General features: G+C 57.0%; 2 protein-coding genes across 4 annotated transcripts; both read left to right on the forward strand.

Moving 5' to 3' along the window:
• Positions 1-280: 280 nt before the first annotated feature.
• MIER2 (MIER family member 2) lies at positions 281-13217 on the forward strand. The gene is made up of 13 exons (XM_086477337.1): positions 281-307; positions 933-1020; positions 1573-1724; positions 2447-2632; positions 3303-3426; positions 4090-4199; positions 4876-4945; positions 6510-6661; positions 7410-7491; positions 7595-7689; positions 8491-8618; positions 9620-9756; positions 10585-13217. The coding sequence occupies exons 3-13, from the start codon at positions 1581-1583 to the stop codon at positions 11058-11060; spliced, it is 1704 nt and encodes a 567-aa protein (XP_086333463.1). The 5' UTR covers positions 281-307; positions 933-1020; positions 1573-1580; the 3' UTR covers positions 11061-13217.
• A 4171-nt stretch (positions 13218-17388) lies between these two features.
• Positions 17389-21611, forward strand: PLPP2 (phospholipid phosphatase 2). 3 transcript variants are annotated; one of them, XM_086477349.1, is made up of 6 exons: positions 17389-17458; positions 19633-19896; positions 20240-20517; positions 20711-20768; positions 20920-21096; positions 21210-21611. In XM_086477349.1, exons 2-6 carry the CDS (start codon positions 19861-19863, stop codon positions 21345-21347), a joined length of 687 nt encoding a protein of 228 aa, XP_086333475.1. In that variant the 5' UTR covers positions 17389-17458; positions 19633-19860; the 3' UTR covers positions 21348-21611. The 3 variants fall into 3 exon arrangements, with proteins under 3 accessions (XP_086333475.1, XP_086333474.1, XP_086333472.1); XM_086477348.1 differs by having other exon boundaries at positions 19745-19896; XM_086477346.1 differs by lacking the exon at positions 17389-17458 and having other exon boundaries at positions 18906-19896.
• The last annotated feature ends 2451 nt before the right edge of the window (positions 21612-24062 follow it).

Below are 24062 nucleotides of genomic sequence, written 5' to 3' on the forward strand. Positions count from 1 at the left end.
GCCCAGGCTCCCGCTGACTAAGTGAGGAGTGATGGTGCACGGCTGAGATGATTAGTGGCCGAGGATCGTAAAAAGATGTCACTGGTGACTGGGGGACTGACAGTATGATTTTCTTCCGCAGTCGGATGCTCTCAGTCACCCAAAGGCATCGGTTAATTACCTGCTTGCTCCCTACCTAGGCTGAACTTGATGAACAGCATTTCCATGTACAGCAGCCCAAGGAGCAGCAGATGTTCTGGGTTGTTTTCCAGGCCTCAGCCCATACTGCTGTTGAACTTCTGACCGAGCACTGAATGCCAGGAAGCAGGTGCCTGTTCTCGGTGTCTACCTGTCTCACCCTTTCTCACCTCGCCTGTGCCGCTTGCAGTCCTGCCAGACTCCTTCGCTGCCTGCTTAGCTCTAAATTTCTTTGCTCACCCCTCTGAGCCTTCTGGGTGCGGTGAGGCGTTAGGGAGAAGCCCGCGTGTTGTGGCCGGCTGCTTCCGACTGCCTCTCCAAAGAGTGGGTCAGTTCATAAAAACGCTGTGTTCAGACAAGCATGGTGTGTGCATTTAGAGTAACGGCTTAGGGTCAAAGTCCTTCTTTTAAGCGAAGATGTAAGCCATAAAGATCTGAGGCCTTAAACTGGTGAGAGGATAAATAATTAGTGGAGTGCTGAAGGTAAAAAAGATAAAACGGAAACACCGCCATACGCAGTCAGAGACTGAGGGGAAGGTGATGAATCTGGAGGAGAGGAGGCCCGGAAGAGCTGTTAAATACACTTGATGAGAGCTCTTTTTGCACAGCACAGTTTCTAATGCTACCCTGTGTGATTTTTGTTAACTTTTGCTTTGAAATTGAATTAATTGGGTTTGCTGGCGGGGTAAGTGGCTGGAGGCGTGTTATATTTTTAATAAGAGATGTCTCAGACATATTTTTCTCTTTTCTCGAAGGCCTCGGTTGGCAGGCAGAGCCCGAGGGTGGTGCCGTATCCAGCCCGCAGTCTATGTCCTGGAGAGCCTGGCCTTCAGAGTGCAGCAGGTAGCCACAGTTTAAGTATGTGTCTGTTGGTCTGGTTTCCAGAGGAAACAAGGCTCCTGTGATCAGCCTGTCCGTTCCCTTCTCCTTCCAACATCTTCCAAACCTGTTGGTTGGTTCCCATGCCGTTTGACAGAGGAGGAAAGTCTTAAAGATGCCGAAGCTCCTACAAGTGTCCATTTGCCCGTTCTGCAATAAGGGGTAATTATCCTAAAAAGGCCTGGGGCGAAGGAAAGGCTGCAGTGTGCAGTCACGTGTTACGATACTAGCGAATCCAGTCAGGAGAGACACCCAAATGCTCAGAAAACTTTCAGATACAGCTTTCAGTCAGCTGTGGCGCTTGAATGTGCAGAGCCAGGCTTTGCAGTTTAGCGTTCACAGAGTGACTTCTTTCAGTTGTGTTCCCCAGCCCCTCTTGCTCCTTTCTACCTAATCTCGTCCTCTGGCTTATCGTGGCTGCACACGCACAAGAAGGGATCATCCCAAGCTTTGTTGCCTCTGAAGATTCGGTCCAGGGTGGTGGTGCTAGTATCCAGCTTCTTCTAATCCCTGCAGTTGTGTCAATGGGCTCAGCTGATCATCGACTGAACCTAGCAGAGATCCTCTCGCAGAACTATGGTGTGCGGGAAGAAAGGGAAGAAGAGGATGATACTCAGGAGAAGCAGAAGTCTTTAGAAGAGCTGGAGAAGAGTTTCAGTGCCTCTCAGGTAAAGGCAGCAAGGGAGGGGAAGGGAGATTACCTGCTGGACTTTCTTGTTTGCTTTTACAGTACTGGTACCAAAGATTTTTGTGAGGAACTCTGACTTGCTCAACTGGCAATGTGCTGTGTTTAGGTCCACCCATTGACAAGTCTTAGGTTTGCATTTGGATAGGAAGGACTGGTTTTGACCACAGGTGACAGTAGTACATCTTGGAGTCTTCCTCTGCCAAGCGGCTGCTCTGATGGGGTGGTCTTTGCTCACCTTGCTGAAGAGCCGTCGGCTGCTGGGTGTGTGCTGCTGGGTCTGGGTCTGCTTCACAGTGGAACCACAAAGATGAGACGACGTGGTCCTCCTGTGGGTGGTCCCACGGAGACCTCGGTGGAACACAAAGCATGTTCTTGGTGGCAGAGACTGTCTCTTCAGGTCAGGCACAGGACTAATATAGGGATTGCTCATTCCCTTCCTCCGTATAAATACAGTTGTGCTGTCTGGCCTCTTCACCAGCCTGAAATCTAGTATGAAAAATAAATGTATTTTAAAAATGCCCTTGACTGTATTGCTTTGGGGTGAAAGTTCCTGGCTTCTCCCTGCCTTTGAGAAGAACAGGTTATGGTGGGTCCTGACAGACTATGGCTCCTTCATTGTGCAGCATTACCCAGGGCAGTTCAGAGCCCCCAGGAGAGCAGAGCTGCCATGACTGCCTCTGCATATCTCTGTGTTCACTGCAGCTGGTGTTGTACTCGGTGATTGTTCCATTCCTGATGAAGCTTTGTCCTCCTCTTGCTCAGAGCAGTGAAATGCCATTTGAGGAGCTGCTTGCACTTTATGGCTATGAGGCATCTGATCCCATCTCGGAGCAGGGCAGCGAGAGCAATGATATTACTCCAAATCTCCCAGATATGACTCTGGATAAGGTAAGAGCAGCTGTCTGCTTGGGTGTATGCCCTTAGCCTTCGCTGTAGGTGATGGTGCTGCCTTGGAGGTTGAGATGTGGCTCTTTTCAGGTGAGGTTTGACTAGTGCCAGGGGTGGGGGCCTGTCTGGTTCTGGTGTCCCAGTGAGGGAAGCCAGGTGCAGAAGTGTCCATGTAAAGAGTTTAGAGGAGAGCGGAGAAAGGATAACCATTTTAAAAAGAACACTGTAATAACTCTTTATGGAACTCGGGTTACAAGTCTTTGCACGTAGATGTGGATCTGTGGAGAGTCAGGGGAGGTTTGTATCTTCTCAGGTGAAGCTGTGGCTCCTCCTGTTTGAGCTAAAGTCTGTAGAAAGCTTGGGTGTTTTCTTCCTTCCAGGATCTTTGAGAGATTTGCTGTGAGTGGAGCTCTACATAAAGGGCCACTTGCTTACCCTCTCTCTCTCTCTGGCTTCCACAGGACACTCATAGAAGTGCTTCTAGGGAAAATAACGTAGGGGTGGTGGGGAGCGTGAGAGAGGATCTGTCTTTGGACAGGCTATGGGAGGGTGAAGAGATCTCGGGATGTGGCCACCTTTGGCCAGAAATGCTTTACTCTAGGCCTCACCTCCCCTCGTATATTTTTTTTTAATTTAAAAATATTTTTCGCTTTCTTGTTGTTGTTAAAAGGAACAAATAGCGAAGGATTTGCTTTCAGGGGAAGAAGAGGAGGAGACACAGTCTTCAGCTGATGATCTGACTCCATCCGTCACATCCCACGATGCATCAGACCTATTCCCAAACCAGCCTGGCTGTATGTGTCACTAATTGCTAAGTAATTGGTTTTTACTTAGATGTGATGTGCAGGATAGGACTAGAATGTTTTTCTTCATTTTGTCACTTAGTTTCCTAACATCAGGTTTTCCACTTTCCTTCTGGGGGCTGCAAATGAACGTGTGTGCCAATGGTGTTACCGAGCATTGGTTAGGACATGGTGGAGCACAGATGAGCAGTGGGACGAGGGGAGAATTGTCTTTAGCTGTAACTCGTAACACTGAAAAAGTGAGAATTGTTTTGCTGGCTGCTGTAATGGCAGTCTGAAACATCAGTACCTGATCTGACATCTCTGGAAGTGACTAAATTCAGTAGTACTAGTGGTGTGATGTAGTGGCCGTTCCTAAATACTGGAGCACGTGGGAAGCCAGAGTGCACGAGGGAGACTCGGCATGAAGTGATCTTATTCCTTCTGTCCCGTGCAACGAGTCTGAGCTCCCCAGCTTGGTCGGCACTACCCATGTGGGAAGTGTGCAAATCCTTTTATTTAAAAGGAGAAAATTAAGATACGGGTAAGTTGTCGCTGTGGACCGTGTAACTTTAGGACAGAAAATGATGGGAAGGAGAGGGAACATAGAGCAATAGGGGGAAAAAAAAAAAAAACAACATTTCGTAACTACAGATCTTTTCCTTTCCCACAAAGCAAACAACTTCCTTGCTGATGAAGACAAAGAGCCCTGTTCATCTCCATGTGCTTCCTCCATGGCTGAGGATTCAGAGGAGGATTCCATCCCATCCAACGAGTGTAAGAAGGTAAATGGTGCGAGTGCCTTGGGAAGGGGAGCTAATACAATGCGCCTGAGTCTGAGGAAAGCATGACACCAAACACTGTGGTATTTCCCCAAGAAAGTTTCTTTCTTTTATTTTCTTTTGCTCAGCATTTTGCATTTGGTGGAAGGTGGTGGCAGAAGTGGGTTACAAAAGGTCTTTTTTAATACAATCTTGAAATCTGTATCTGAAATTGTCTTCTGCTTCAGATACGGAAAATGCTGTTGTGCCTTGGTAAAATGAAACTGCAGCCTGTAGCCCTGTAAAGGTGAAATGCTGTGCAATATTCCCAGCAGGATTTACTGAGGGGGAACCATCTTACAAGAGAGAGGAGCAGACTTCCAAATTCATCCTGGTTGTGAAGGCTGCAGGAGAGCTTCTGCATTTCCTTATCTTCAGCCTTAGCTGCTTGCCATCTATCTTTAATGTTAAAACTATGTAAATGCCTGAGGTCCCCAAAGTACCATCTGGTTGGTAGTAAATCTTCTTAGTTGCCCTATAAAATAGTCAGTGTTCCCCAGAAGTAATAGTGACAGTGACGACTACCGATCTATAGATAGGCCTCGTGGTGTCGTAGTCCCTAAATCAGGACGTACGCCTCAGTGCCCGCGTGGAGCATTTTCTGTTTCAACCTACCCACTTCTCTGTGGTGGTATTTCAGGAGATCATGGTTGGACCTCAGTACCAAGCCACTATTCCCATCCTCCACTTGAACAGGCACAGTGAAAAAGGTAAGGCAACCTGCTTTGTGTCTCGTTTGGACGTAGGGCTGCTGGCTTTGGCATTTGGTGCAGCCCAGGTTCACCAGTTCAGCTCTGTATCTCTGGGCTTGGCACCTCTCGGTGTTGACACCAGAATTTACAGCTACCCCTGAGCTAGCTTTAACCCAGCCTCTTTGCGTGGGGCTGGTAATACAGCGATGGAAGCTAAGGAGCTCCATGAGAACTGGGTTGGTGTGACAGGTTTGGAGGAGGGGGTCTCGGCAGTAGCCAAAGAGAAGGAGCATCGTCTAGAGATGTTCTAATTCATTCTTCTCTGACGTCTTCCTTAAGTAGCCAGAGTTATTTTCGTTCAGTACTCCCCTGAGCTGACCGGTTTCCAATTTGATAGGGTGTCTGCAGAGTAGATGGGGGTGCCTTGGTCTGCAGATTGTGTCTAACAACTAGTGCAATGCTAGCACCGGCTTGGTGAGTTTCTGCACAAGACAGCTGACAGAAAGCCACCTCTTCAGAAATTACTTGCTGCCTCCCTAGTTCTTTTATCCTAGCCATCTCTGAGCAAACTAGTTAAGGGAGATAAGTTACCGGTTTTTCAGGTACCATTTCAGATTTATCCGATACAGTTCTCGAACTTCTTACTGTTACTTTATCAGTGCTCTCAGCCTTCTGTATTGAAGACCACAGATTTAGGGCGTTTCCCACGACCTGTATGTTTGCATCGGTGCGAAATGAAAGGAGCTGATAGTAGATCCTGATGGGGTCTTTTATGCCCTCTCTGTAGTCCCTCTGACTGATTTTAGTGATTCTACAGTGCAGAAGAGTTGGTTCCTTTGCCTGTAGAAAAGAGTTAAGTAGAGAGGGTGCTAATGTTTTTATCTGAATAGAAAAATCTCAATATTTCTAATGATTTTTTTCTTTTACTGCAGAGTCTTTCTTCTTGCTTTCCTCTGTGCTGTTATTTTGCTTAAACATCTCTTTGCATTGTTGTGTGCTGTGTTCTCACAGACTAAGAACCTTGAAAGCTGAAAGGGGCAAGAATCACTTAGTGATGCAGTGTGCTCCTGCTATTGTGTGTGGGTGGAGCAGCTCATGGAGGAGCATTACAGGCTATCACAGGGGAGGGACGGCCTTGCAGATGCTTAGTTTTGTGTCTAGGACAGGGTTGTAGCTCAAAGCTGCCTTTGCCTCCCACTCCTGTTTACTGTGTGCTGGAAAAGACACCTTGGAACCTCGGGTTTTTAGTTGCCAGGATTAATAAATCAAAGCAACAATCTTTTGAGAATGTGGTAACAAAAACCTTGTCAACCAACCCTCCTGAAGAGGTGGACACAAGCTGAGCCTGTGCACAGGGCTCTGAAAGAGGTATAAAGAGTATTAAGCTTATCTGCATCCAAAAATCAGGAGGGAAAATGCAGCACCTTCTCAGAGGTGGTCGTCATCTCTAGTGCCAGGCTGGAGAACCAAGCAAAGATTTCCTCCCTCCTTCTGTCTCTCCCATGCACGTACATATAGAGCATTTCCCAAAAGCAGCAGAATTCTCTGTTTGATTAGCTTATTTCAGTGCTTTTTCTGTTAGCCTACGAGAATGAGGATCAGCTGCTGTGGGACCCAAACATACTCCCCGAGAGAGAGGTTGAAGAGTTCCTATACCGTGCAGTGAAGCGGCGGTGGGACGAGCTGTTGAGCAGCAGCCTGCCCGAAGGAGAGGTGGTGAAGGACAATGAACAGGTACGTACGGGGGCTCCTTGCAGCTCGCACGTCCTCTGACGGTGCTGGCGTAACGGTGCAGTGTTTCCTACAGAGATCCCGAATGAGAGACCCCCTTGAAATAGCATGAGACCTAACTCCAGTGATCCTCTGCTTCGTGGATCAGGGAGGGTGTGCGTGTCAGCTGCAGTCTCGGGAGGCTGTTCACCCTCCTGTTGGGAAGACTGGAAAAGGCTGTAGTGGATCCAATCACAGGCCTGTCTGGCGTAGTACTTGCCTTCCAACACAGTAACGGATGTTTGTGGAATGCATGTAACAGACCGGGCAAGTAGAGGATGGGACTGTGTTCTCCCAGTATCCCAAACTCTCTGAGCCAGAGCTTGCAGCAGGAACATCCTTTTGGATCTGTCCTCTGTAACACTAATTCCTCTTTGGAGCTAGAAGAAGGTCCAACATTTGGCTAAGGAACTTTGAGCAGTTGTGTTTCCTCTAAGCTGGCCAGGTTAGATTCTCGCAGTAAATCTGCAGGAACACAGAGGCACACCCGTAATCTGCAGAGCTGCTGGTAGAACTGCGTCTCTTCAGTCCCAGGTTAATAATCCTGTGCCTTGAAAAGTGGAATGATCTATGCTGATGGTCAGGCTGGGCTTAGTGGCAAAGTGGCTCCTGGAAAAAATGAGTTTTATGACACAAACGTGAGTCATGAGCAGGTTGGTTTGTGGTGTGTTGCTCAGGTACGTGCTGTGAGTGGTTTTCTTCTGTTTTCTAGGCTTTGTACGAACTGGTTAAATGCAACTTCAATGCAGAAGAGGCGCTGCGGAGGTTACGGTTCAACGTGAAGGTTATCAGAGGTGAGAACCCCCCCGTATTTGGGTTCTCCCCCAAACATCAAGGCACACGTAACTTCTTCTAGACTGTACATCTCCTCCAATTCCTCTTTTCTTTCTGCTATAGATGAGCTTTGTGCCTGGAGTGAGGAAGAATGTAGAAATTTTGAACATGGCTTCAGGGTCCATGGGAAAAACTTCCATCTTATCCAGGCAAACAAGGTAAGGATGCTCACCCCTGCGTCCCACTAAGACCAAGGGAAGGAGGCACGTGCATTTGCACCAGAGGTATGTTTTGAGCCTCGGCTAATGCAGGAAGTTCAGGACTGCCAAGTTCCGACCCCAGGCTTTGTGTTGACTCATGCTAGCAGGTGATGGGCTGTTCACTGCCCTGCTCTGCCTTATTTTCCAGGTGGGAGAAGTCACAAACACCACTGACCTGCATGAGTGATGTCAGTTAATTACTGATTAGCCCTTTCTGGAGTCTCAAAAGTTCTTTCCAAACTCTCAGCCCTTGCAGTACTTCTGTGAATGAGTGAGTTGAGCATGTGGATGTTTTGTAAAGTCCCCTGGGGTCCTCTAGAATGAAAGATGCTGTTGTAGGGAGAGCTGGGCCCCAGGACCTATGCTGCTGTGCTGGGAGTTGGCAGAACCAGAGAGTCCAGTTCTACCACTGATTAGTTGTGGGCATGTTGACGCTGGCCAGTGAAAATGGATGCAGGTTTGCTCTCTCGCTGTTGAGCGTGCTACTGGAAGGCAGGAAGGTCCTGCACGAGTGTACCGTGTGCGAACCCACGCTGGGATCTGCGAGAACAGTTGTGCACTGTGGGGAGTTCTTTCTCTGGCCGATTACCACCTTGGAAATCTCAGTTTGTGCTTCTGTTCTGCAGCGTAGATGTGTCCATAGCAATGTAAATTACCGCAATGCACTTATTGTTCTGTGCTGATTAAATGGGAGAATAGTCCTTGCTCCATGAGGTCCAGCTGGATGCACGGCCTTCTGACAAGGATGTCTCTCCTCAGGTCCGCACGCGGTCAGTGGGCGAGTGCGTGGAGTATTACTACATGTGGAAAAAATCAGAGCGCTATGACTACTTCACTCAGCAGACTCGTTTAGGAAGGAAGAAGTACGTCCTCCACCCTGGAGCCACGTGCGTGGAATATTCTCACACTAAAATTAGTAATGTTAACCTCCCAGTGAAGATTCGTGCTGCAAAGCACCTCTGCTTAAAAGACTGCGCTTTCTGCTCTAGAAGATTTCTTGGGTGGGAGCGTGGAGGGATGCACTGGATATTCTCAGAACATAAACACTGTGGGAGGGAAGATAAAGCAATTATTTGCTTGGATGTGGACTTTCTTGTGTCAGAAAGTACTGTTTTGTTTCAGACACATGCATGCACAAAAGTTAAGGCTAAGTCAGAGATTCAGGGCTGATCTCGGGAAATAACTCCGTTCAGTGAGGTTTGGGGAAGGGAGCTTTTTAAGTTCAAAGATACGCTATTTCTGGCAGTTGGAACCTGAATTGGTTTCTTTTCCTGCCACCACCCTTTAAGGCAAATTCTTCACTTTGAAATGTATGCTGATTACAGAACACACTTTTAAAAAAGGTTGAAACAAATGTTTTAAAAGGTCAAAATGAAATCTTAAGTTGAATCAATTAAAAATTAGATTAAGTCTTAGATTTTTTTTTTTAAATTCTGATGCAAGACAGGAAAACACCTGAAATCTCAAATCCCTCCAGGGTGGGAAAATATTTAGCCATCACTTGCTCTTTGCTGGTGCCCTAGTGTTGTCACAACCCACTGCAGTCTTTCTGTGAAGCTGGCTGTTCCCTGTGGAGAATATTTGACCATTTATTTCGCTTTGGGAGGGGCTGAGGCTCATAGAGAGCTGGGGCACAGAGCTTTTTGTTTTGGAAAGCTGCAGAGCCCGTTCTGGTTTACCACGGGCTGGTCTTAGCCACACTGGGTTAACTGCGATTGCCTCAGTGCAGAGTCTGAACTGAGCTCTGCAGACCAAGGAGGGATGGACATTCATTCTAGGGAGGTCTCTTACTTTATTTGTCGATGGGGCTTAATCCCAGTCGCCGTTTTCCCTGCCTGCATCTTTCTGCTTAACAGGTGGTGGCAGTGCTATCTGTCTTTTCCTACAGGGACTACACCGACAATGACTTGGATGGGGGTGAAGGAGAAAACACCAGTCGTTCTCGGAGCTCCCCACCAATTCCCTCTGCAACTAGCTGCCTGGATTCTCACTTCAGTCAAGATCAGATAGCAATAGAGAGCACAGGTAACTTCCTTTTCTTCTGTCGGCCATGGGGATAACTCGCTCAGCGGCACAGACCCTCTTTTGCCTTTCTCCTGTTGCCGTTATCCAGCTGTTGCTCTTCTCCCTGCACCTTGCCGGTGCGCCTGCTTTGCCCCGTGTGAAATACAGCCCTGGGCAGATTTTGGTGTGAGCAAAGGCGACTTTGTCTCTACACTGACCACTAGTGGCATAAAAAGAGTAGTTCCTGCGTTGGGCTTGGAGGGGTGGCCTCAGTCATGCCCAAAGCAGAAGGGTTTGCACTGACTCTGGGCACCCGAGGTAGGCGCTTGCCGTGCGCTGACACACAGACACAGGCAGCCCCTCCGGAGGCTGATGTGAGGCACCAGAAGTGGGGCTGTACCTGCGCTCTGCTTTCGGAGAGGGCTGGCTGTGAGACGCCTCCCAGGGGGCCCGAAATGGGTTCGTTCCCTCACCCTCCTAGCGCAGACGAGGGCTTTGTGTAGGCACCTCCCAGGGGCTGTTGGCGTGAGGGGAGAGGACTTAGGATTTGGCTTATCTTGGAGTATCTCTGTGAGATTTCCTTTAATTTCCATAGAAACACTGATGGCCTCCCATCTGCTGTCTGCATCTTGCCTTTCTTCGGTACATGCTGGCAGGGGTCTTGGTTGATGTAATAAGGGAACACTTGTGCCATCAAACAAATACTGTTGTGATTAGGTAGGATTGAACTGGTTTCTGGTTTTTTTGTATGTTATGGACTCACTCTAGCTTTCTTTCACTCGCTGTCCCCCACACCTTCTTCCTCCCTGTCTGTCCATCTCCCACATTTCCCTCCTTTGCGGTGTGCAGAGCCCCTGAGTGTGGAGAGCACAGCCTGCAGCCTGGGCAGCGTAAGTGAGTCAGGGCAGGGCTACGAGTGCAGTACTCCTTCGGAGACAAATTGCTCCTTCGACCCTACAGAGGAGACGTCCTCGGGCACCATCTCTGCTTCCTGCACACAACACGCTGTCAGCCCCTCAGAATCAGGGCTCTACGCGTTGCCGCCGGCAGGACCAGGACTAGCAGAGAAGCAGGAGACGTTGCAGAGCTCTGGCGAGACGATAACCATGGACTTCACTCTCCCTGCAAACCTTAACGAGGGTTTGCCTTTAATTGCTGGCCCTGTGGATTTGGACAGAGACCCAGAGGCAGTGGTGGCCCCTGCGCAAGTGTCCTTATCGGTCACAGATTTTGGCCTCATTGGCATCGGAGATGTAAATAGTTTTCTGACTGCTCATCAGGCTTGCCCGGCACCTGTGGCCCGGTCGGAGCCTTTGTCACAGTGAGAGTCGCCAGTCACAAACTTGTCACAGACCCAGCAAGGACTCTGACCTGACTGAGTGAAATCCTGGAACTTCCACTGTTCTGTAGGGACAGTTTGGAGCTGTTGGTCAGGATCCGTCTTTCCATCCTCCTTGATCCAAGGCTACAGTGCAACCAAACACCTTTCTGCTCCAGCGTGTTCTGACACAATCATGCAAAGCTGGTGGCTGGCTCTAGCGAGGGGGGAGGTCCATCCCCCCCTGTTTTGTTGACCATGTGTCACCCCAGGTAATTCCAGGCTGTTCGGAGAGTCTCTGCCTCAGGACAGGGGAGACGTCCCTTGGCCCAGTGGGACAGTCTGAGTGCAGAGATGCTTTGAGAACAGGGCTGTATCACTGGCACTTTGGGGGCTGGGATGGAGGGTGCGGTCTGGAGGCCCAAGAGCTTAGGAGATCCACAGGGAGCACGGTCCACTGGGCTGCCGGGCAGTTTGCCTGCAGAGACAGGCATGGCGATGCCAAAGGAAGGTGAGGAGCCTTGGCCCTTCACCCACAGAGTGTGTTGCAATAGAAGTCGTTCTCCCCGCTCCCCTCCCAGTGGCTGTCCTGCACTCCCAAGCCGTGGGTTGTGACAGGCGCCTGCCTGCTGTTCTCAGACCTCTCCTGCCCCCTCCGCCGCCAGCTGTGGGTGGGATGTGGCCTGGTTCAGCCCTCTGGCAGAAGCGTCAGGTCTCGGAAAGGGACCCTGCGTGGTGCAGTAGCACTGTGTGCACTGAAGTCCTTCTCCCCTTCCCTTGCAGTGCTGGGCCATGGAGAACTTGTACGGGGGGTAAGGGGAGTTTCTAGACCCACAAAGCGACGTTGGCCCCAGAGAGGTGCAGTGCTGCCGCTTCTGTTACTAGTGAATGACTTGATCCTTGCTGACCGCTGCAGTACAAGAGGGTAAAATGCAGATGAAAATGTCTGTAACTCCCAACTTGTTAAAACAATTTGTCAGCTGTGGGAGGAGGAGGTTACTTAGCTCCCAGGGCTCCAAGTAGACTAGAGGATACCGGTGCCAGCACAGAGCCCCTGGCAGGAGAGCACACCAGTCCCTGGGCATCCCTGCCCCTTTCCGTGTCACAAAAAAAGCTCTCGGTTTTCTGAGAGGAAAGTGTGTCTTTACTGCCATTAGCAATGTTCAAGGAGGTGACAAGGGTGGCCCCTCATGGCAGCGAGGTGGCTGGCTGTTTTCCAGAGAGCCACAGTGGCGTGTTCATGGGTACGCTGGAGTCCGGAGCTGCTTCGCTGCCTGGGTATGTTCCAGGTCTGGGGTTTGCCACTGGCCTAAATCCACGTGTTCTCATTCCCCTTCTCCGTGCAGGGAATGCTGTCTGCTGACTTGCTGGGCAAGGCTCCGATGCAGATGTTCCCTTCCTCCAGCCATTGTCTGCATTTGGGAAGGGGTTTGAGTGGAGGTTTTTTGCTTGTTTTGGTAGAGGCCTTTGGGCTCTGATCCTGCAGTTGGTTCTGCTGCCAGGGGAGTTGGAAGATGACTAAAGCCACCAGCCCGCATCCTCCTTTTACCCGGCCCTGTGAAGTCGTGCTCAGCGGGAGCACAGAGAGAGCATCAGGCAGCTTCACGGGATGGCAGGATCAGACCTTGTCTCTCCTCTTCCAAGCCCCAGACCGGCTTGGCGTGCATTAGCAGGGGTTCATTTCCCAGCCAGCTCTGCTGAGAGCTGCCGAGCTCCGGCCACACACAGCTGCCATCACCAGGCACCACTTTGTCGGCCCGATGCAGTAGCCGGAGCTCTCCCCTCCGGCTGCTCCCAGTTGCTGGAAACAGAAAGCAAATACGAGTGCCCGCTCCATAGTGGAACTGCCCAGGCTGCGATTCCCCTTTTCTCGGGGAGAGAGGAAGCGCCTTGGCTAGAAGGAGAAGAGGAGGCAGGGTGAGAGCACGGGCAGCCCTCCCAGGGAGGGCCAGGCCTTGGCATCTCCTCTCCATCAGCCAAGAACATTCTTAGTTTTCCTGAAACCATTTTTTCTTCGGTTTGTTTCAAGCCCTAGTGAAAGGAGAGGGGAGGCTGGGGGAGGCAGAAATCTCTTATTTATGTTCTTCAGTGTTGTTTACAGATTCGCATGGGGTCTTTCAACATGAGTGTGGGCTTTTTCCACATAACTTTAAGGGAGAGGGGTGGAAAGGGCTGGGACAAGGAGGGGGAGTTGCTGGGGGAGGAGGTTTGGGTTTGTTTTTTTTTTTTTTGTTGTTGGGGTTTTCTTTTTCCTTCTTACAAAGCACATTCACTTTGAGCCGCTCCCAATGCTGGACTCTTTTCCCCCCTTCCCCCCCACCAAGCCCTACACTGTGAAGTGATACTGCCTTGAAGACCCCGCGCCGTTATTTATTTAATTAAAAACCTGATTTGAAAGTGAGCCAGAAGCCTGTCTTGTTTCTGAGACCAAGATGCCGCAGTCCTGTGCGTTGTGATGGCAGAAGCAAGAAAATGAGTCCTTGCCTCTTCTATTCGATCCTCTCCCACCCTGGGCGAGTGCTCCATTGCTGCGTGGGCAGGGGTGGGATGCCCAGCGCTCGGGAGGCTGTCGGCAGCAGACGTTCGTGGTCCCTAAGAGGAACGACGTCCAGGGCAGGCTCTGTGGCTGAATGCTGACCTCGGGTCTGTCCCTGGGGTGCCCTGCGGGATCGTGTCCTCCCATCTCAGGTGCTCTGAATTGCCTGTCAGAACAGCCCTGAGTCCTCGTGCAGCAGCTGAACTTGGCCTCATGAGCGCAGCTGCTTCTGCGCATCTTCCACCCAGGATGAGTGAAGAGCTTATGCCTCCAGCCTGCCCTGCCAGAGCCAGGTCCGTGGTGCAGGTGCTCCCTAGTGCCTGTGGCTCCTGTCTGGGGGGCCTGGGGCTGGTTCTCAGGGCCCCTCCTTTCTCCATTCCTGGCCCCTGGCCCCCTTCCCACGCCTTGTACCAGGGCCGCCATCGCAGCCTGGGAGGAGGCCTGGCTTCCTTGGCTGAATTTTGCCTCCTGGCACGGTGCGTGGAGACAAGGGAGGTGTTCATTGCTCTTACGGGTGCCCTGAGTCCTCCGAAACCCTGGCAGCCTCCAGAGAGCCCGGGATGGTGGGAGGTGGGGGTCCATCCATGTCTCACTAGCTTCAGCCAGAAATAACATCCTGGAAGTGAGAGAAACGTTCCTGCTGCAACCGCGTCGTATGTTTCTGCAGGAAGGCTCGTTCCTCACCACAAAGCTCCTCTGTTTTATCAGAAACTCCTTAAATTCTCCTCTCTGGCTCTTGCCTTCTGTCCCGGGGCCTTTGTGGGGGCGGGGGCTCCCATGTCCCTCTCTCACAGCTGGAAAACCCACCCCAAAACACCAGCAGGAAAGGGGCAACTGCCCCCTGTTTAGGAGCTCTCCCTGCTCTGCTTTTCTCCGGGCAGCTCAGCGGGGCTGGGCAAGCACCGACTGTGGTGCTGCCGGTGGGAGCGGGCAGAGCTGCCGGCCACTGGGCACGGGTGGGAGCGGGAGCGGGTCTCAGCCATGAGGCAGCAGACCCCGGGTGCCGGGGCCTGGAGCAGGGCCAGGGCTCGGCTCCGCCCGTGCCACAGAAGTGGAGGGTCAATCACTGCTGCTGTTTGGGGCTGTGGCCTGGCAGCCCCCCGGACTCCCCATCAGCAGCCGGGTACGATGGTGGGCACAGCCTGGGCAGGAGGGACGGGGGGCTTCCCCGCTTCCTTCGAGGCCCTGACGGGCGACGAGAAGGGTGGGCGCGTTCGAAGCCCTCGGGTGGGACCGTAGGGACCATCGCATCCTTGGAAACGCCTTGTTTGGCCCTGCATGATGTTTCCGAGGGTGTAACATCAGCGGGACCCGCGCCCCGCCAGCGGCTCTGCATCCGCCCGGCTGCGGGGGGAAGGCTCCCCTCCGCTTGCGGGCGCAGGGCGGCGAGCACCGGAAGGCACCGGACGGCACCGGACGGCACCGGAAGGCACCGGCCCCACGCGCGGCCCCGGGCGCGGCCCCGGGCGGGTGCGCGGCCGCTGCAGCCGCGGCGCTTCGACGGCAGAGGGGGCCGCAGCCCCGCGCCGGGGACCCGCTCGGCCCCGGGGACCCAGCGCTCGGCCCCGCCGGACCTTCGCCCCCGCTTCGCCGAGTCCGCTGCCGCTGCAGCCGGCCGGGGAGGGGGCTCAGCCGCCCCCAACAGCCGCCGCTGCTCCGGCTCGGGCCCGCGGGAGGCCGCCGTGTCCCCCCCGAGCCTCCGTGCGAGGCGGCGGCGGCAGAGACGGGGCCAAAGCTCCGGCAGCGGCGGGAGGAGGGTCACGGTCCTTCCCCCGCAGCGGAGCACCGGCAGACCCCCGGGATGGGGTCCGAACGCCCACCCTGGGGAGGGGCCAGAGTCCCACAGGACTCTGTGGAAAGCCCAAGGGAAGCTGGGGGAAACCCAACAAACTGGGCCCAAATGCCACCAGGCCCCCCCATGAGCCCCCCGGCAGCCAGGGCTGCGTCACTGGCCTTCCACGGCCCTGCGAGGCCCTGTGCTGACCGGGGCTTGGGGTGGAGCAGCAGGGAGGCTGAGCCCCTCTGCCCATCGCTGCTCAGCAAACAGCATGGGGCCGAGCTGGGGCAGGGGCTGTTTTCCTACCCTAAGAGAACCCCGAGTGCTGGGCCCAGCTGGGAGCAGGCAGTCCGGCTGGGCTGGGCCATTCCTGGGTGGCTCCTGGCACCGCGTGGGGCAAAGTCCTGCCCGTGGCGCCTGCCTGGCAAGGCCACGCTGTGCAGGCAGGGGAGCAGCTGCCCCGTCTCGCTCCCCTCTGCCCTGCTCCAGCGTGGAGCTGTGTGCCCACAGCACAGGTCAGCACCCACCAGGCTGTATCCTGTCCTTGGTGAGCCCCACACTGCCGCATCTGTGCCCCCACGATGGCCCAGCCTGGAGCGCTTCCGTGACAGCCATGAGGGTGGCTCAGCACGGCCAAGGGCTGCTGGGGGCTGTGGCAAGAAGAGGAGATTTATCAGTGGTGGGAGAGACTGTATTAAACCCTGCATCCCCTCCACGACACAGTCTGGGCATCCCACAGGTGCCGGCCAATCTCCCCTCCTCCAGCAGCCCCTCAGCTCTCCAGCCTCGGCGCTTTTACCTGCCCACCGCCAAGATTCAGGGCCTGCAGGCAGCGTGTATGGGGCAAATCCTGCCCCAGCAGCTTTGCCAGGGCCCCATGGCACCAACGGGCAGGAGGGAGGTTGCACTGGGGCAGATCCAGTCGGATTGGGGCAGAGGAAAGCCGGGAAGTGGTTCTGCCCCTCTCCTTAAATCCCAGGGCAGCCCGAAAGTGTTTCCAGCTCTGCTGGCTTCCCACAACAGCCTTGACATTCTCCACCAGCTCACTCATGAGCCCAGTAGCTATCATTTGGGTGGTTTCTGTATTATTTATGTTTCCTTCCGTTCCTGACCAAGAGTCAGGCCTGGAGCAAACAGATGGCTGCGGCTGTCCCCTCTCCCACCAGGGACTCGCTGCGGGGACCCGTGCTCGAATCTTTGCTCCCGTCCCCACTCGGGGTGCCGCCAGCTCGGCACGTCCCCAACCTCAACTGGCAGCACTGGAGCCTATCCTGCTCCGACAACGGCCAAGGCACGGGAAAATACCACCCCGCGTTTCAGCGGTTAAATCACATATTAAAACAAACACATGCCTCGTCCTGTGCTTAAATCTGTCTGCTCTGCTCCTCGCTGCGTCCAAAGGCTCCCAGGGAACGCTCCTTCCCCCCAACAACCGGCACCGCAACACAGTCAGTCCCGTATCTGCTTGCCGCAGCCAGCGCGCTGTGGCCGCTTTCTGCCACCCTCGGGTTTTTCTTTTTCCGCCCCCCCCCCCCCCCCCCCCCTTTTTTTTTCCCCTCGGGAAAGAAGCCCGAGGCTGGCGGGACACACGCGACTCCCACATGCGGCCTCAGTCCTTCCTTCTCCCCCTTCCCCTTGCCGCAGCGACGGGAGGCAGCCGAGCCGGGGCGGGGAGATCGGCCAGGCGGAGCGGGGGGCCGGGGGGGGCCGGAGCCGAGGACGCTGGAGCGGGGCCCGGGGCAGCAGCCGCGGGCGAGGGGGGTCTGGGACAGGGCTGCCGCCAGCGTGTCCGGACGGGGAGCGGCCGCCCTCCGCCCCCGCCGCGCCCCACACCTGCCCCGGCCCCACAGCCCGCCCCCCGCCCGCCACCGCCCCGCCCCGGCCCGCGGGCGGGGGCACCGGCAGCCGGAGCCGCCCCGTCCCGCCCCGCCCCGCCCCGTCCCGTCCCGTCCGCCCGGACTTTACCTCCCGGCCGGGCCCGCGCCGTTCCGGGCCATGTGAGCCGCGGGGCCGGGCCGCGGGGCCGCCACCGGCAGCGGGATGGAGCGCAGGAAGGCCTTCGTGGTGCTCGACGTGCTCTGCCTGGCGGTCGGTGAGGGCTCGGTACCGGCGCGGCCGCGGCGCCCCCGGAGCGTCCCCGTGTCCCCCCGGCGGGGCTGCGCCGCGGACAGGGTCGGGGTCCGCGGGCGGTCCCGGGGTCCCCCCGCGCCTCTGCCCGGGCCAGCCCCTTGCCGGGGCTGCGGGACCGGGCCGGGGGCAGCCCGGGAGACACCTGCCCAGCCCCCGCCCCGGGTCTCGGGGTCTCCGCGAGGAGCCCCCCGGTCTCGCCAGCGCCCCTTCGCCCTTGGGGCGGCGCGGACGGAGGCGGCGGGGCCGGGTGGGCACCGGCTCCTGCACCGGAGCTTCCGCGCCCCGTCGGGGATCCCGGTTCCCGGCGCTGCCCCGGCGCGGGGCCGCCCCCTTGTCCGGGCGCCTGGGGGGGGGGGGGGGGGGGGGGGGCGCAGCGGCCGCGGGGAAGCCGGGGGGCTCCGGTGGCCTCCCCGGGGAGCCGGGTCGGTCCCGGGCCGGGAGGCTGCCGGCAGGGCCCCGTCGCGCTGCTCGGACCGGAGGGACGTTCCCTCCTGCCGCCGCCCTGGCTGCCTGCCCGTCCGCCGGGCCCGGCGCTCCGCGGGCGGCCGGAGCGGGGCCGGGGGGTTCAGCCGCCCCGGGCGGTTGGGCTGGGGGTGCCCCTTCCCAGCGCCCCCGCAGCCTCCCCCCCCCCGCCCCGGCGCGGGCAAACGCGCGTTTCTAAAACTGACGCTGAGAAGTACCTAATTAAGACGGACTAAAAATAAAGGCCCAGGTCGTAATTTCAGCCTGACCCTCCCGGGCCGGGAGTTGCTTTCTTGGGCTCTAAGCACCGGAGGGGAGCGGCAGGTTCCTGTTCTTGTTCGGGTCGCTTTTCTCTTTCGTGTGCCGGTGTCTTTTATTTTTAGGGGAGCTTTTTTGGAGGATGAAATTATCCAGAAAGAAAACTGCTGTCTAATTTGAGCTGCAAACTAACGTTTGAGGTGGACGCAGAGGCGCCTGCGGAGCCCCCTGCGCCGGGGCGGGGCGGGGGCAGCCGGGGCTTGTTCCCAGCTCCCCGGCAGCGCGTTTTGGCTACCGGTGCCTCCGCTCGGGGGGGGGCGGGGGCGGCCGGTGAGCCGCACGCCGGGGTTTTATTGCCGTTTTCCCCACTCGCTTGGTGAGCGCAGGAGGCGGCGGATCCGGGCGCGGAGGGACCCCCCCCCGGCTGCGCCCCGGGAGGGGGGTGCGGGCGGGGACAAAGGTGCGTGTTCCTGGGAGACGGTGGAACAAGGGGAGGCGGAAACCGCCGGGAAAGGCGGAACCGGGAGAGGAGCCCGGGCTTAAGGTGGACTGCGGGCCGAGGGAGAACCGCGCTCTCCGGGGCCTTTCGAGCATCCCGGGGCCTTTCGAGCATCCCGGGGCCGGCGGCGCCCCGTGCCCCCTGCGGCGGGTGCCTCCAGCTCCGGGGCCGCCTGGCTCGTCCCCTGGGCAGGGTCGGAGCGGCGGCAGGGGCAGGAGGTCCGGGGGGTTTGGCGTGCCTGCTGCACGGTGCAGAGACCCGCAAAACAAACCCCTTTTGATCTCGGGGACGATCCCATCCAGACGCGAGTTCTGAGATGCCTGTGGCCAGGGCTGGGTCACGTTGGGTGGAAAAGCCTCCTCCCCTGGACTGATCCAGCCGGTCACAGCATCTCTCCAGAGCCCTGCCAGGAGCTGGGGCAGGGGCGAGGTCGGCAGGAGCAAGGGCTGCAGGAGGGTAAGGGTGGGAAGCCAAGTGTGCTGGGGTCTGACTGTGCCTGGGCTGGGTCACGCACCAGCATCTCCAGGCACTGGCTCTCCTGGAGCCGGTGCAAGGGTCCTGCTGGGACCATCTGGGGCCTGGAGGCCCTTCCCTGCTGTAGAACAGGTTTGCGAGGTGTCTGTGCTCGTTAATTCTGATGAGCTCCATCCTCCTTGGCCAAAAGACCCTGGGGAGCCTGAGGAGAGGGTGCAAGATCAGCCCTGGTCTCCTGCACCAGGCCCTGCGACTGCTGCGCCTGGGAGGGAGCAGGGCAGCTGTGGGGGCTCTGCAGGCGCCTGGTCGCGGCCAACTTCTGTGGTATCTGGGCGCTACAGGCAGCTGCGAGCTGCGATAGGGCCCTATCAGTGGTGGGGCCAGTGCTGATGGGTGCAAGTCCTCCTGCCCTTGGCGCGGGTGACTTGGGACTCTGTCCCCAGAGGGGATCCCCCCAGCAGTGGGAAACCTGGAGACCTGGTGGTGAGAGATGGGGAGACCACGTGGTGTCTGCAGGTGGGTGTCCCCAGTCCTCGCCTTCTCTCTGCCTTGCAGCATCTCTGCCCTTCATCATCCTGACGCTGGTGAACTCCCCGTACAAGCGGGGCTTCTACTGCAACGACGACTCCATCCGCTACCCCTACAAGGCGGACACCATCACCCATGGCCTCATGGCTGGGGTCACCATCACCTGCACTGTTGTCATTGTAAGGAAGCACCATCCCCTTCCCTCTGGGGTAGGGGCATCCTGGCACGTTGTGTCCAGGAGCTGGGACCCAGCACAGCCCACCTCCAGACCCCCGGCAGGGCATCAGGACCCTCGGGTCAAGCCCTACTCTGCAGGGAGTCAGGAGCTCCCTCTGAGGCGGTGAGACCCATGTCCCGTGGGGGGGCTGGTTCTCTGCAGGGAGGGGGAGAGGCACCATGAGCTCCTGTGGCAGGCAGGTGCCAGGGCTCCTCTGCCGCAGGCCTGAGAGCCGGAGCATCCCTTACCCCTGGAGCTGCTTGGTATCCCCAGGACCCTCAGCCCTTGCCCCTTGGTCTCTGCAGATCTCGTCAGGGGAGGCATACCTGGTCTACACAGAGCGCCTCTACTCCAAGTCAGAGTTCAACAACTACCTGGCTGCCCTCTACAAGGTGGTGGGGACCTTCCTTTTTGGGGGGGCCATCAGCCAGTCCCTGACTGACCTGGCTAAATACATGATCGGCCGTCTCCGGCCGAACTTCCTGGCTGTCTGCAATCCGGACTGGTCCAAGGTGAACTGCTCCATCTACGTGCAGCTGGAGAATGTCTGCCAGGGGGAGAGCAGGAACGTCACTGAGTCCAGGTGAGGCATGGGGCCACAGGACATATCCCCTCCACCCCCCTGGCAGGGCTGGGCTCCTGCGGTCTGGTGGCAGCCACAGACGGGTATTGATGCTCTCCTGCCACAGGGCAGAGCCCGCAGAGTGGGTGGGGGGTTGCAGGGGGCCAGCTGGGCACTCGCTCTCATGGCCTGACCCATCCCTTTTGCCTCGCAGGCTCTCGTTCTACTCTGGGCACTCCTCCTTTGGGATGTACTGCATGATGTTCCTGGCGGTAAGTGCTGTGCTCCAAGCGTGCCGTGCTGTGGGGAGGCAGTGAGCCCCGCGGGTCCCGTCCCCCCAGGTGGACTGGTGCCACGAGCACCCTGTCTTCAGCTGGTTGGTGCCCCCTGCGCTGGGTGATTGCTTCCCCCTTCCCTGCCCAGCTCTACGTGCAAGCCCGGCTGGTAGGGAAGTGGGCCCGGCTGCTGCGCCCCACCATCCAGTTCTTCCTCATCGCCTTTGCCATCTACGTGGGCTACACCAGAGTGTCCGACTACAAGCACCACTGGAGCGATGTGCTGGCGGGGCTGCTCCAAGGGGCTCTCATTGCCGTCCTTATCGTGAGTGTCGCCTGCACAGCCCAATGCTCTGCTGGCTTGCCGCTGGCTGCAGCTCAGCCTGCCAGAGGGCTTGGAGGGATCCCCAAACCCCCTTTCCTGTTGGTCTGTTCCAGGTCCGCTACGTCTCTGACTTCTTCAAGCATCGTCCCCCACGGCAGTGCAACGAGAAGGACCCGGAGCGCAAGCCCAGCCTGCCGCTCACCATGAGTGACCCCGACTGCAATCACTACAGCTACCGGGGCGCACCGTGAGCTGCGCACCGGACCACAGACGTGCCCCTCGCCACGCTCCGCACCGCTCCTGGCGTGGGGGACCGAGACGCTGGCTCTGTACTAACCGTTGGCTCCACGGCTCCGGTGCCTCTCACTGCCGCAGGTACCTGCGGGAGGGCCCTGTTCATCCCAGCTCCCCATGCCTGCAGTGCCTCTGTGTGATCCCAGTGCCCTGCCCACGGGAGGGGAAGGTCCTCGGTCCCCTGTGTGTCTGAGTCACGCTTCAAGGCTGCTGTCCCAGCCTTCCGCGTGGAGGGAGGGAGGGAGGGGAGGGTGGCACGTGGGGGTGGATTTATCGGGCTGGCAAACTGCACCAAGCGAAGAGCAAACTCATCGGGAAGTCTGAGGTTGCCTGTGCTGAGCATGTGTTATCCCTGTCAAATTATCCAGCCTTATGAGTACAAATCCTCACAAGCACAGGGGGAGGAGGACAGCTGCTGGGCTAGCAATACTTTTTTGGAAAGGATTAAAGCAATCCAGAGCTCTTCTCTGTTCTCTGATTACCTTTAAAAGCAGTCCTGGCTGCCAGCAGCTGGTGTGAGTGAAGGGTGCACAGGCAGGCTTTTCTCCGGTGGTGCCTGATGCCGCAGTGCTGGAAGCAAGGGCTTTTGCACCCTGCCTGCTTCGTGCCTGGCTTGGGGCGAGGGGGATGCTCGAGCCTTTGTCTCTCCTGCAGCTTCAGCTGATGCTTTAGGGGGTGTGGGGGGGAAGGGGAGAAGCTTTCTGTGGTAAAGGAAAATAAATGGGGATGTGGAGCTGCAGACATGAGACTCCGAACACCCTGGGAAGGTGGGGAGTGGGCCACAGAGCAGTCCCATTGCTGACGCGCAGCTGCCTCCAGCACTGGAGCGCTGTGGGCCTCTTTTTAAACTACATGCATTTTCATTATAATGTGTTTTTATAAAAAAATGTGTTTTTTAAATTAGATCATCCTTAAAGAATGTCTGTGTCAGGCCTGTTCTCTTACTCCATGGATGCTCCTGGCCTTGGAGTGGATGGGTTTAAGTGTTTAGGGTTTCCTTTTCCAAGGGAAAGGGGTCTGAAGCCCCTTGCTAGCAGGAAGGTTTGCTGCTGTCAGGGCTGCTGAGCCCCTCTCCCAGTTGTGCTGGGAAAGCTGGACTCGACCAGATGGGCCAGTGAGGGGCCAGTGGGAGCAGTGTCCTCCCATAGGAGGGAGCCCCAGCAGAGACAGGGCCAGCCAGGCCTTCCTCGCCCACACTGCCTGGAAGTGTCGCCTTTGAGAGGGTTGGTTTTTGGCCGGGCGGCCCCTCGAGAGGCGAGCAGAGCAGTGGTCAGCACGGGGCTCTGAGACCCATCCTGGCTGGGTCCTGCCCCAGTGCTGCCTTCACCCTGACCCCGGGAGCCTCCAGCGCTCCCCGGCACCTCAGCCGGCCTCTGCGAGGGGGAAGGGAAGGCGGGGAGAAGCTCTTGGAAAAAGTGACGTTTTGTGCCTGCAGCTCCCTTGGCTGCTCCCGAGCCAAGGGAAGGCAAAGCGGTAAGAGAGCTTTGGCACGGCCATCTCGCCTCCCTCCCGCCGCGGCGGGGACAGGCAGCGGCCCTAGACTGGGGAGCCGGGGGGCATCGGGAAGGCAGCACCCTGGCAGGGCCAGGCTGGACCAGGCTCAAGGGTCAGACGGGGCTGCGTCTGCTCCACCGCATCGCCCATGGTGTCAGTGACAGCCCTGCCCAGTTCTGGGGTCCAGCTCAAGACGGGGGTGTCCCAGCTCTGCCCACAGTGCTCGGGGCCACTTGGTTCCTGCCTGCAGCTTGCCGGAGGTGGAAGAGCTGCCGACGTGGCACAGGGACCCCAGAGTCCCGGCTGCTGTAAGCTCCTTCTACCTGGGCACATCCCCGGCTCTGCAGGGTACCAAGGCCTGGGGGACAGGGCCCAGGAGCACCCGGGGTCACCCCAGTCCCTCGGGGGGCGGGATGGCCAGTCCTGGGGTTGGCTCTGCCTCCAGAGCCTCTTGCCCATCCTTGGTCAGTGCATCCCAGTCTGTCATGGCCAGGAACAGCCGGCGCCCTGCACACCCTAGGCTTGCTGCGTGGTGTCAATGTGCTTACGCAGCGTGGGTTACTCCAGTCTAGACAAGCCCTGACCAAAAATACCTTCCCTGTGCAGAGGGAACTCCCTCACCACATGCTGCTTTTCTGTTTTCCTTTGAGAGCTTTCCTCCCGCAAGCCCTTCCCTGGTCTCCCAGCAGGGTCCTTCCCCCTGTCCCAGCCCTCCGGGCTGGTTGTTTAATATCTGATGGTGTAAAACAAAGCTGGCGGGAAGTGCCAGGGCAGGGTGTCTCTGCCGCAGGGTTTGCAAACAAAGGTCTGTAAAGGAGCAGCAGCTCCTGGAGTTGGGGGGCAGCCAGGCACAGCCCAGGTTCCTGAGCTTGTCTGCTTGGTTTTCCTCCGGCCGGGCTGCGGTGCCCAGCCGCTGCCCCAGTTCCTGGCATTGCCTCGACGGCTCCTCTGTGCAGCCAGGAACGTGACTGCTCCCTTCCCTTGAGATCTGATTTCGCCCCTTGGATGCATCTCTGGAAAAACCAGCTGGGCCACAATGCTGCAGTGTGTGGCTCCGAAGGGCAGGGCAGCCTGGTGCATGGTGGGGAGCTCAGCTGCTCCTTCGCCAGGTGGACAAGGCTGCCTGCTTGTTCATAGCCGATGCCCCTGTGTGGGAAAGGGGCTGAGACCTGACCAAA

Source organism: Leptosomus discolor, chromosome 24 (genome assembly GCF_034619465.1).
Source record: "Leptosomus discolor isolate bLepDis1 chromosome 24, bLepDis1.hap2, whole genome shotgun sequence".
Lineage (NCBI taxonomy): Eukaryota > Metazoa > Chordata > Aves > Leptosomiformes > Leptosomidae > Leptosomus > Leptosomus discolor.

Coding starts and splice junctions, on each gene's coding strand:
- MIER2 (XM_086477337.1), top strand. CDS start 1,581: ATGGGCTCAGCTGATCATCGACTGAACCTAGCAGAGATCCTCTCGCAG. Junction 1,725..2,446: donor AGAGTTTCAGTGCCTCTCAG/GTAAAGGCAGCA, acceptor TGTTCACTGCAG/CTGGTGTTGTACTCGGTGAT. Junction 9,757..10,584: donor GATAGCAATAGAGAGCACAG/GTAACTTCCTTT, acceptor TGCGGTGTGCAG/AGCCCCTGAGTGTGGAGAGC.
- PLPP2 (XM_086477346.1), top strand. CDS start 19,579: ATGGGTGCAAGTCCTCCTGCCCTTGGCGCGGGTGACTTGGGACTCTGT. Junction 19,897..20,239: donor TCACCTGCACTGTTGTCATT/GTAAGGAAGCAC, acceptor TGGTCTCTGCAG/ATCTCGTCAGGGGAGGCATA. Junction 21,097..21,209: donor CTCTCATTGCCGTCCTTATC/GTGAGTGTCGCC, acceptor GGTCTGTTCCAG/GTCCGCTACGTCTCTGACTT.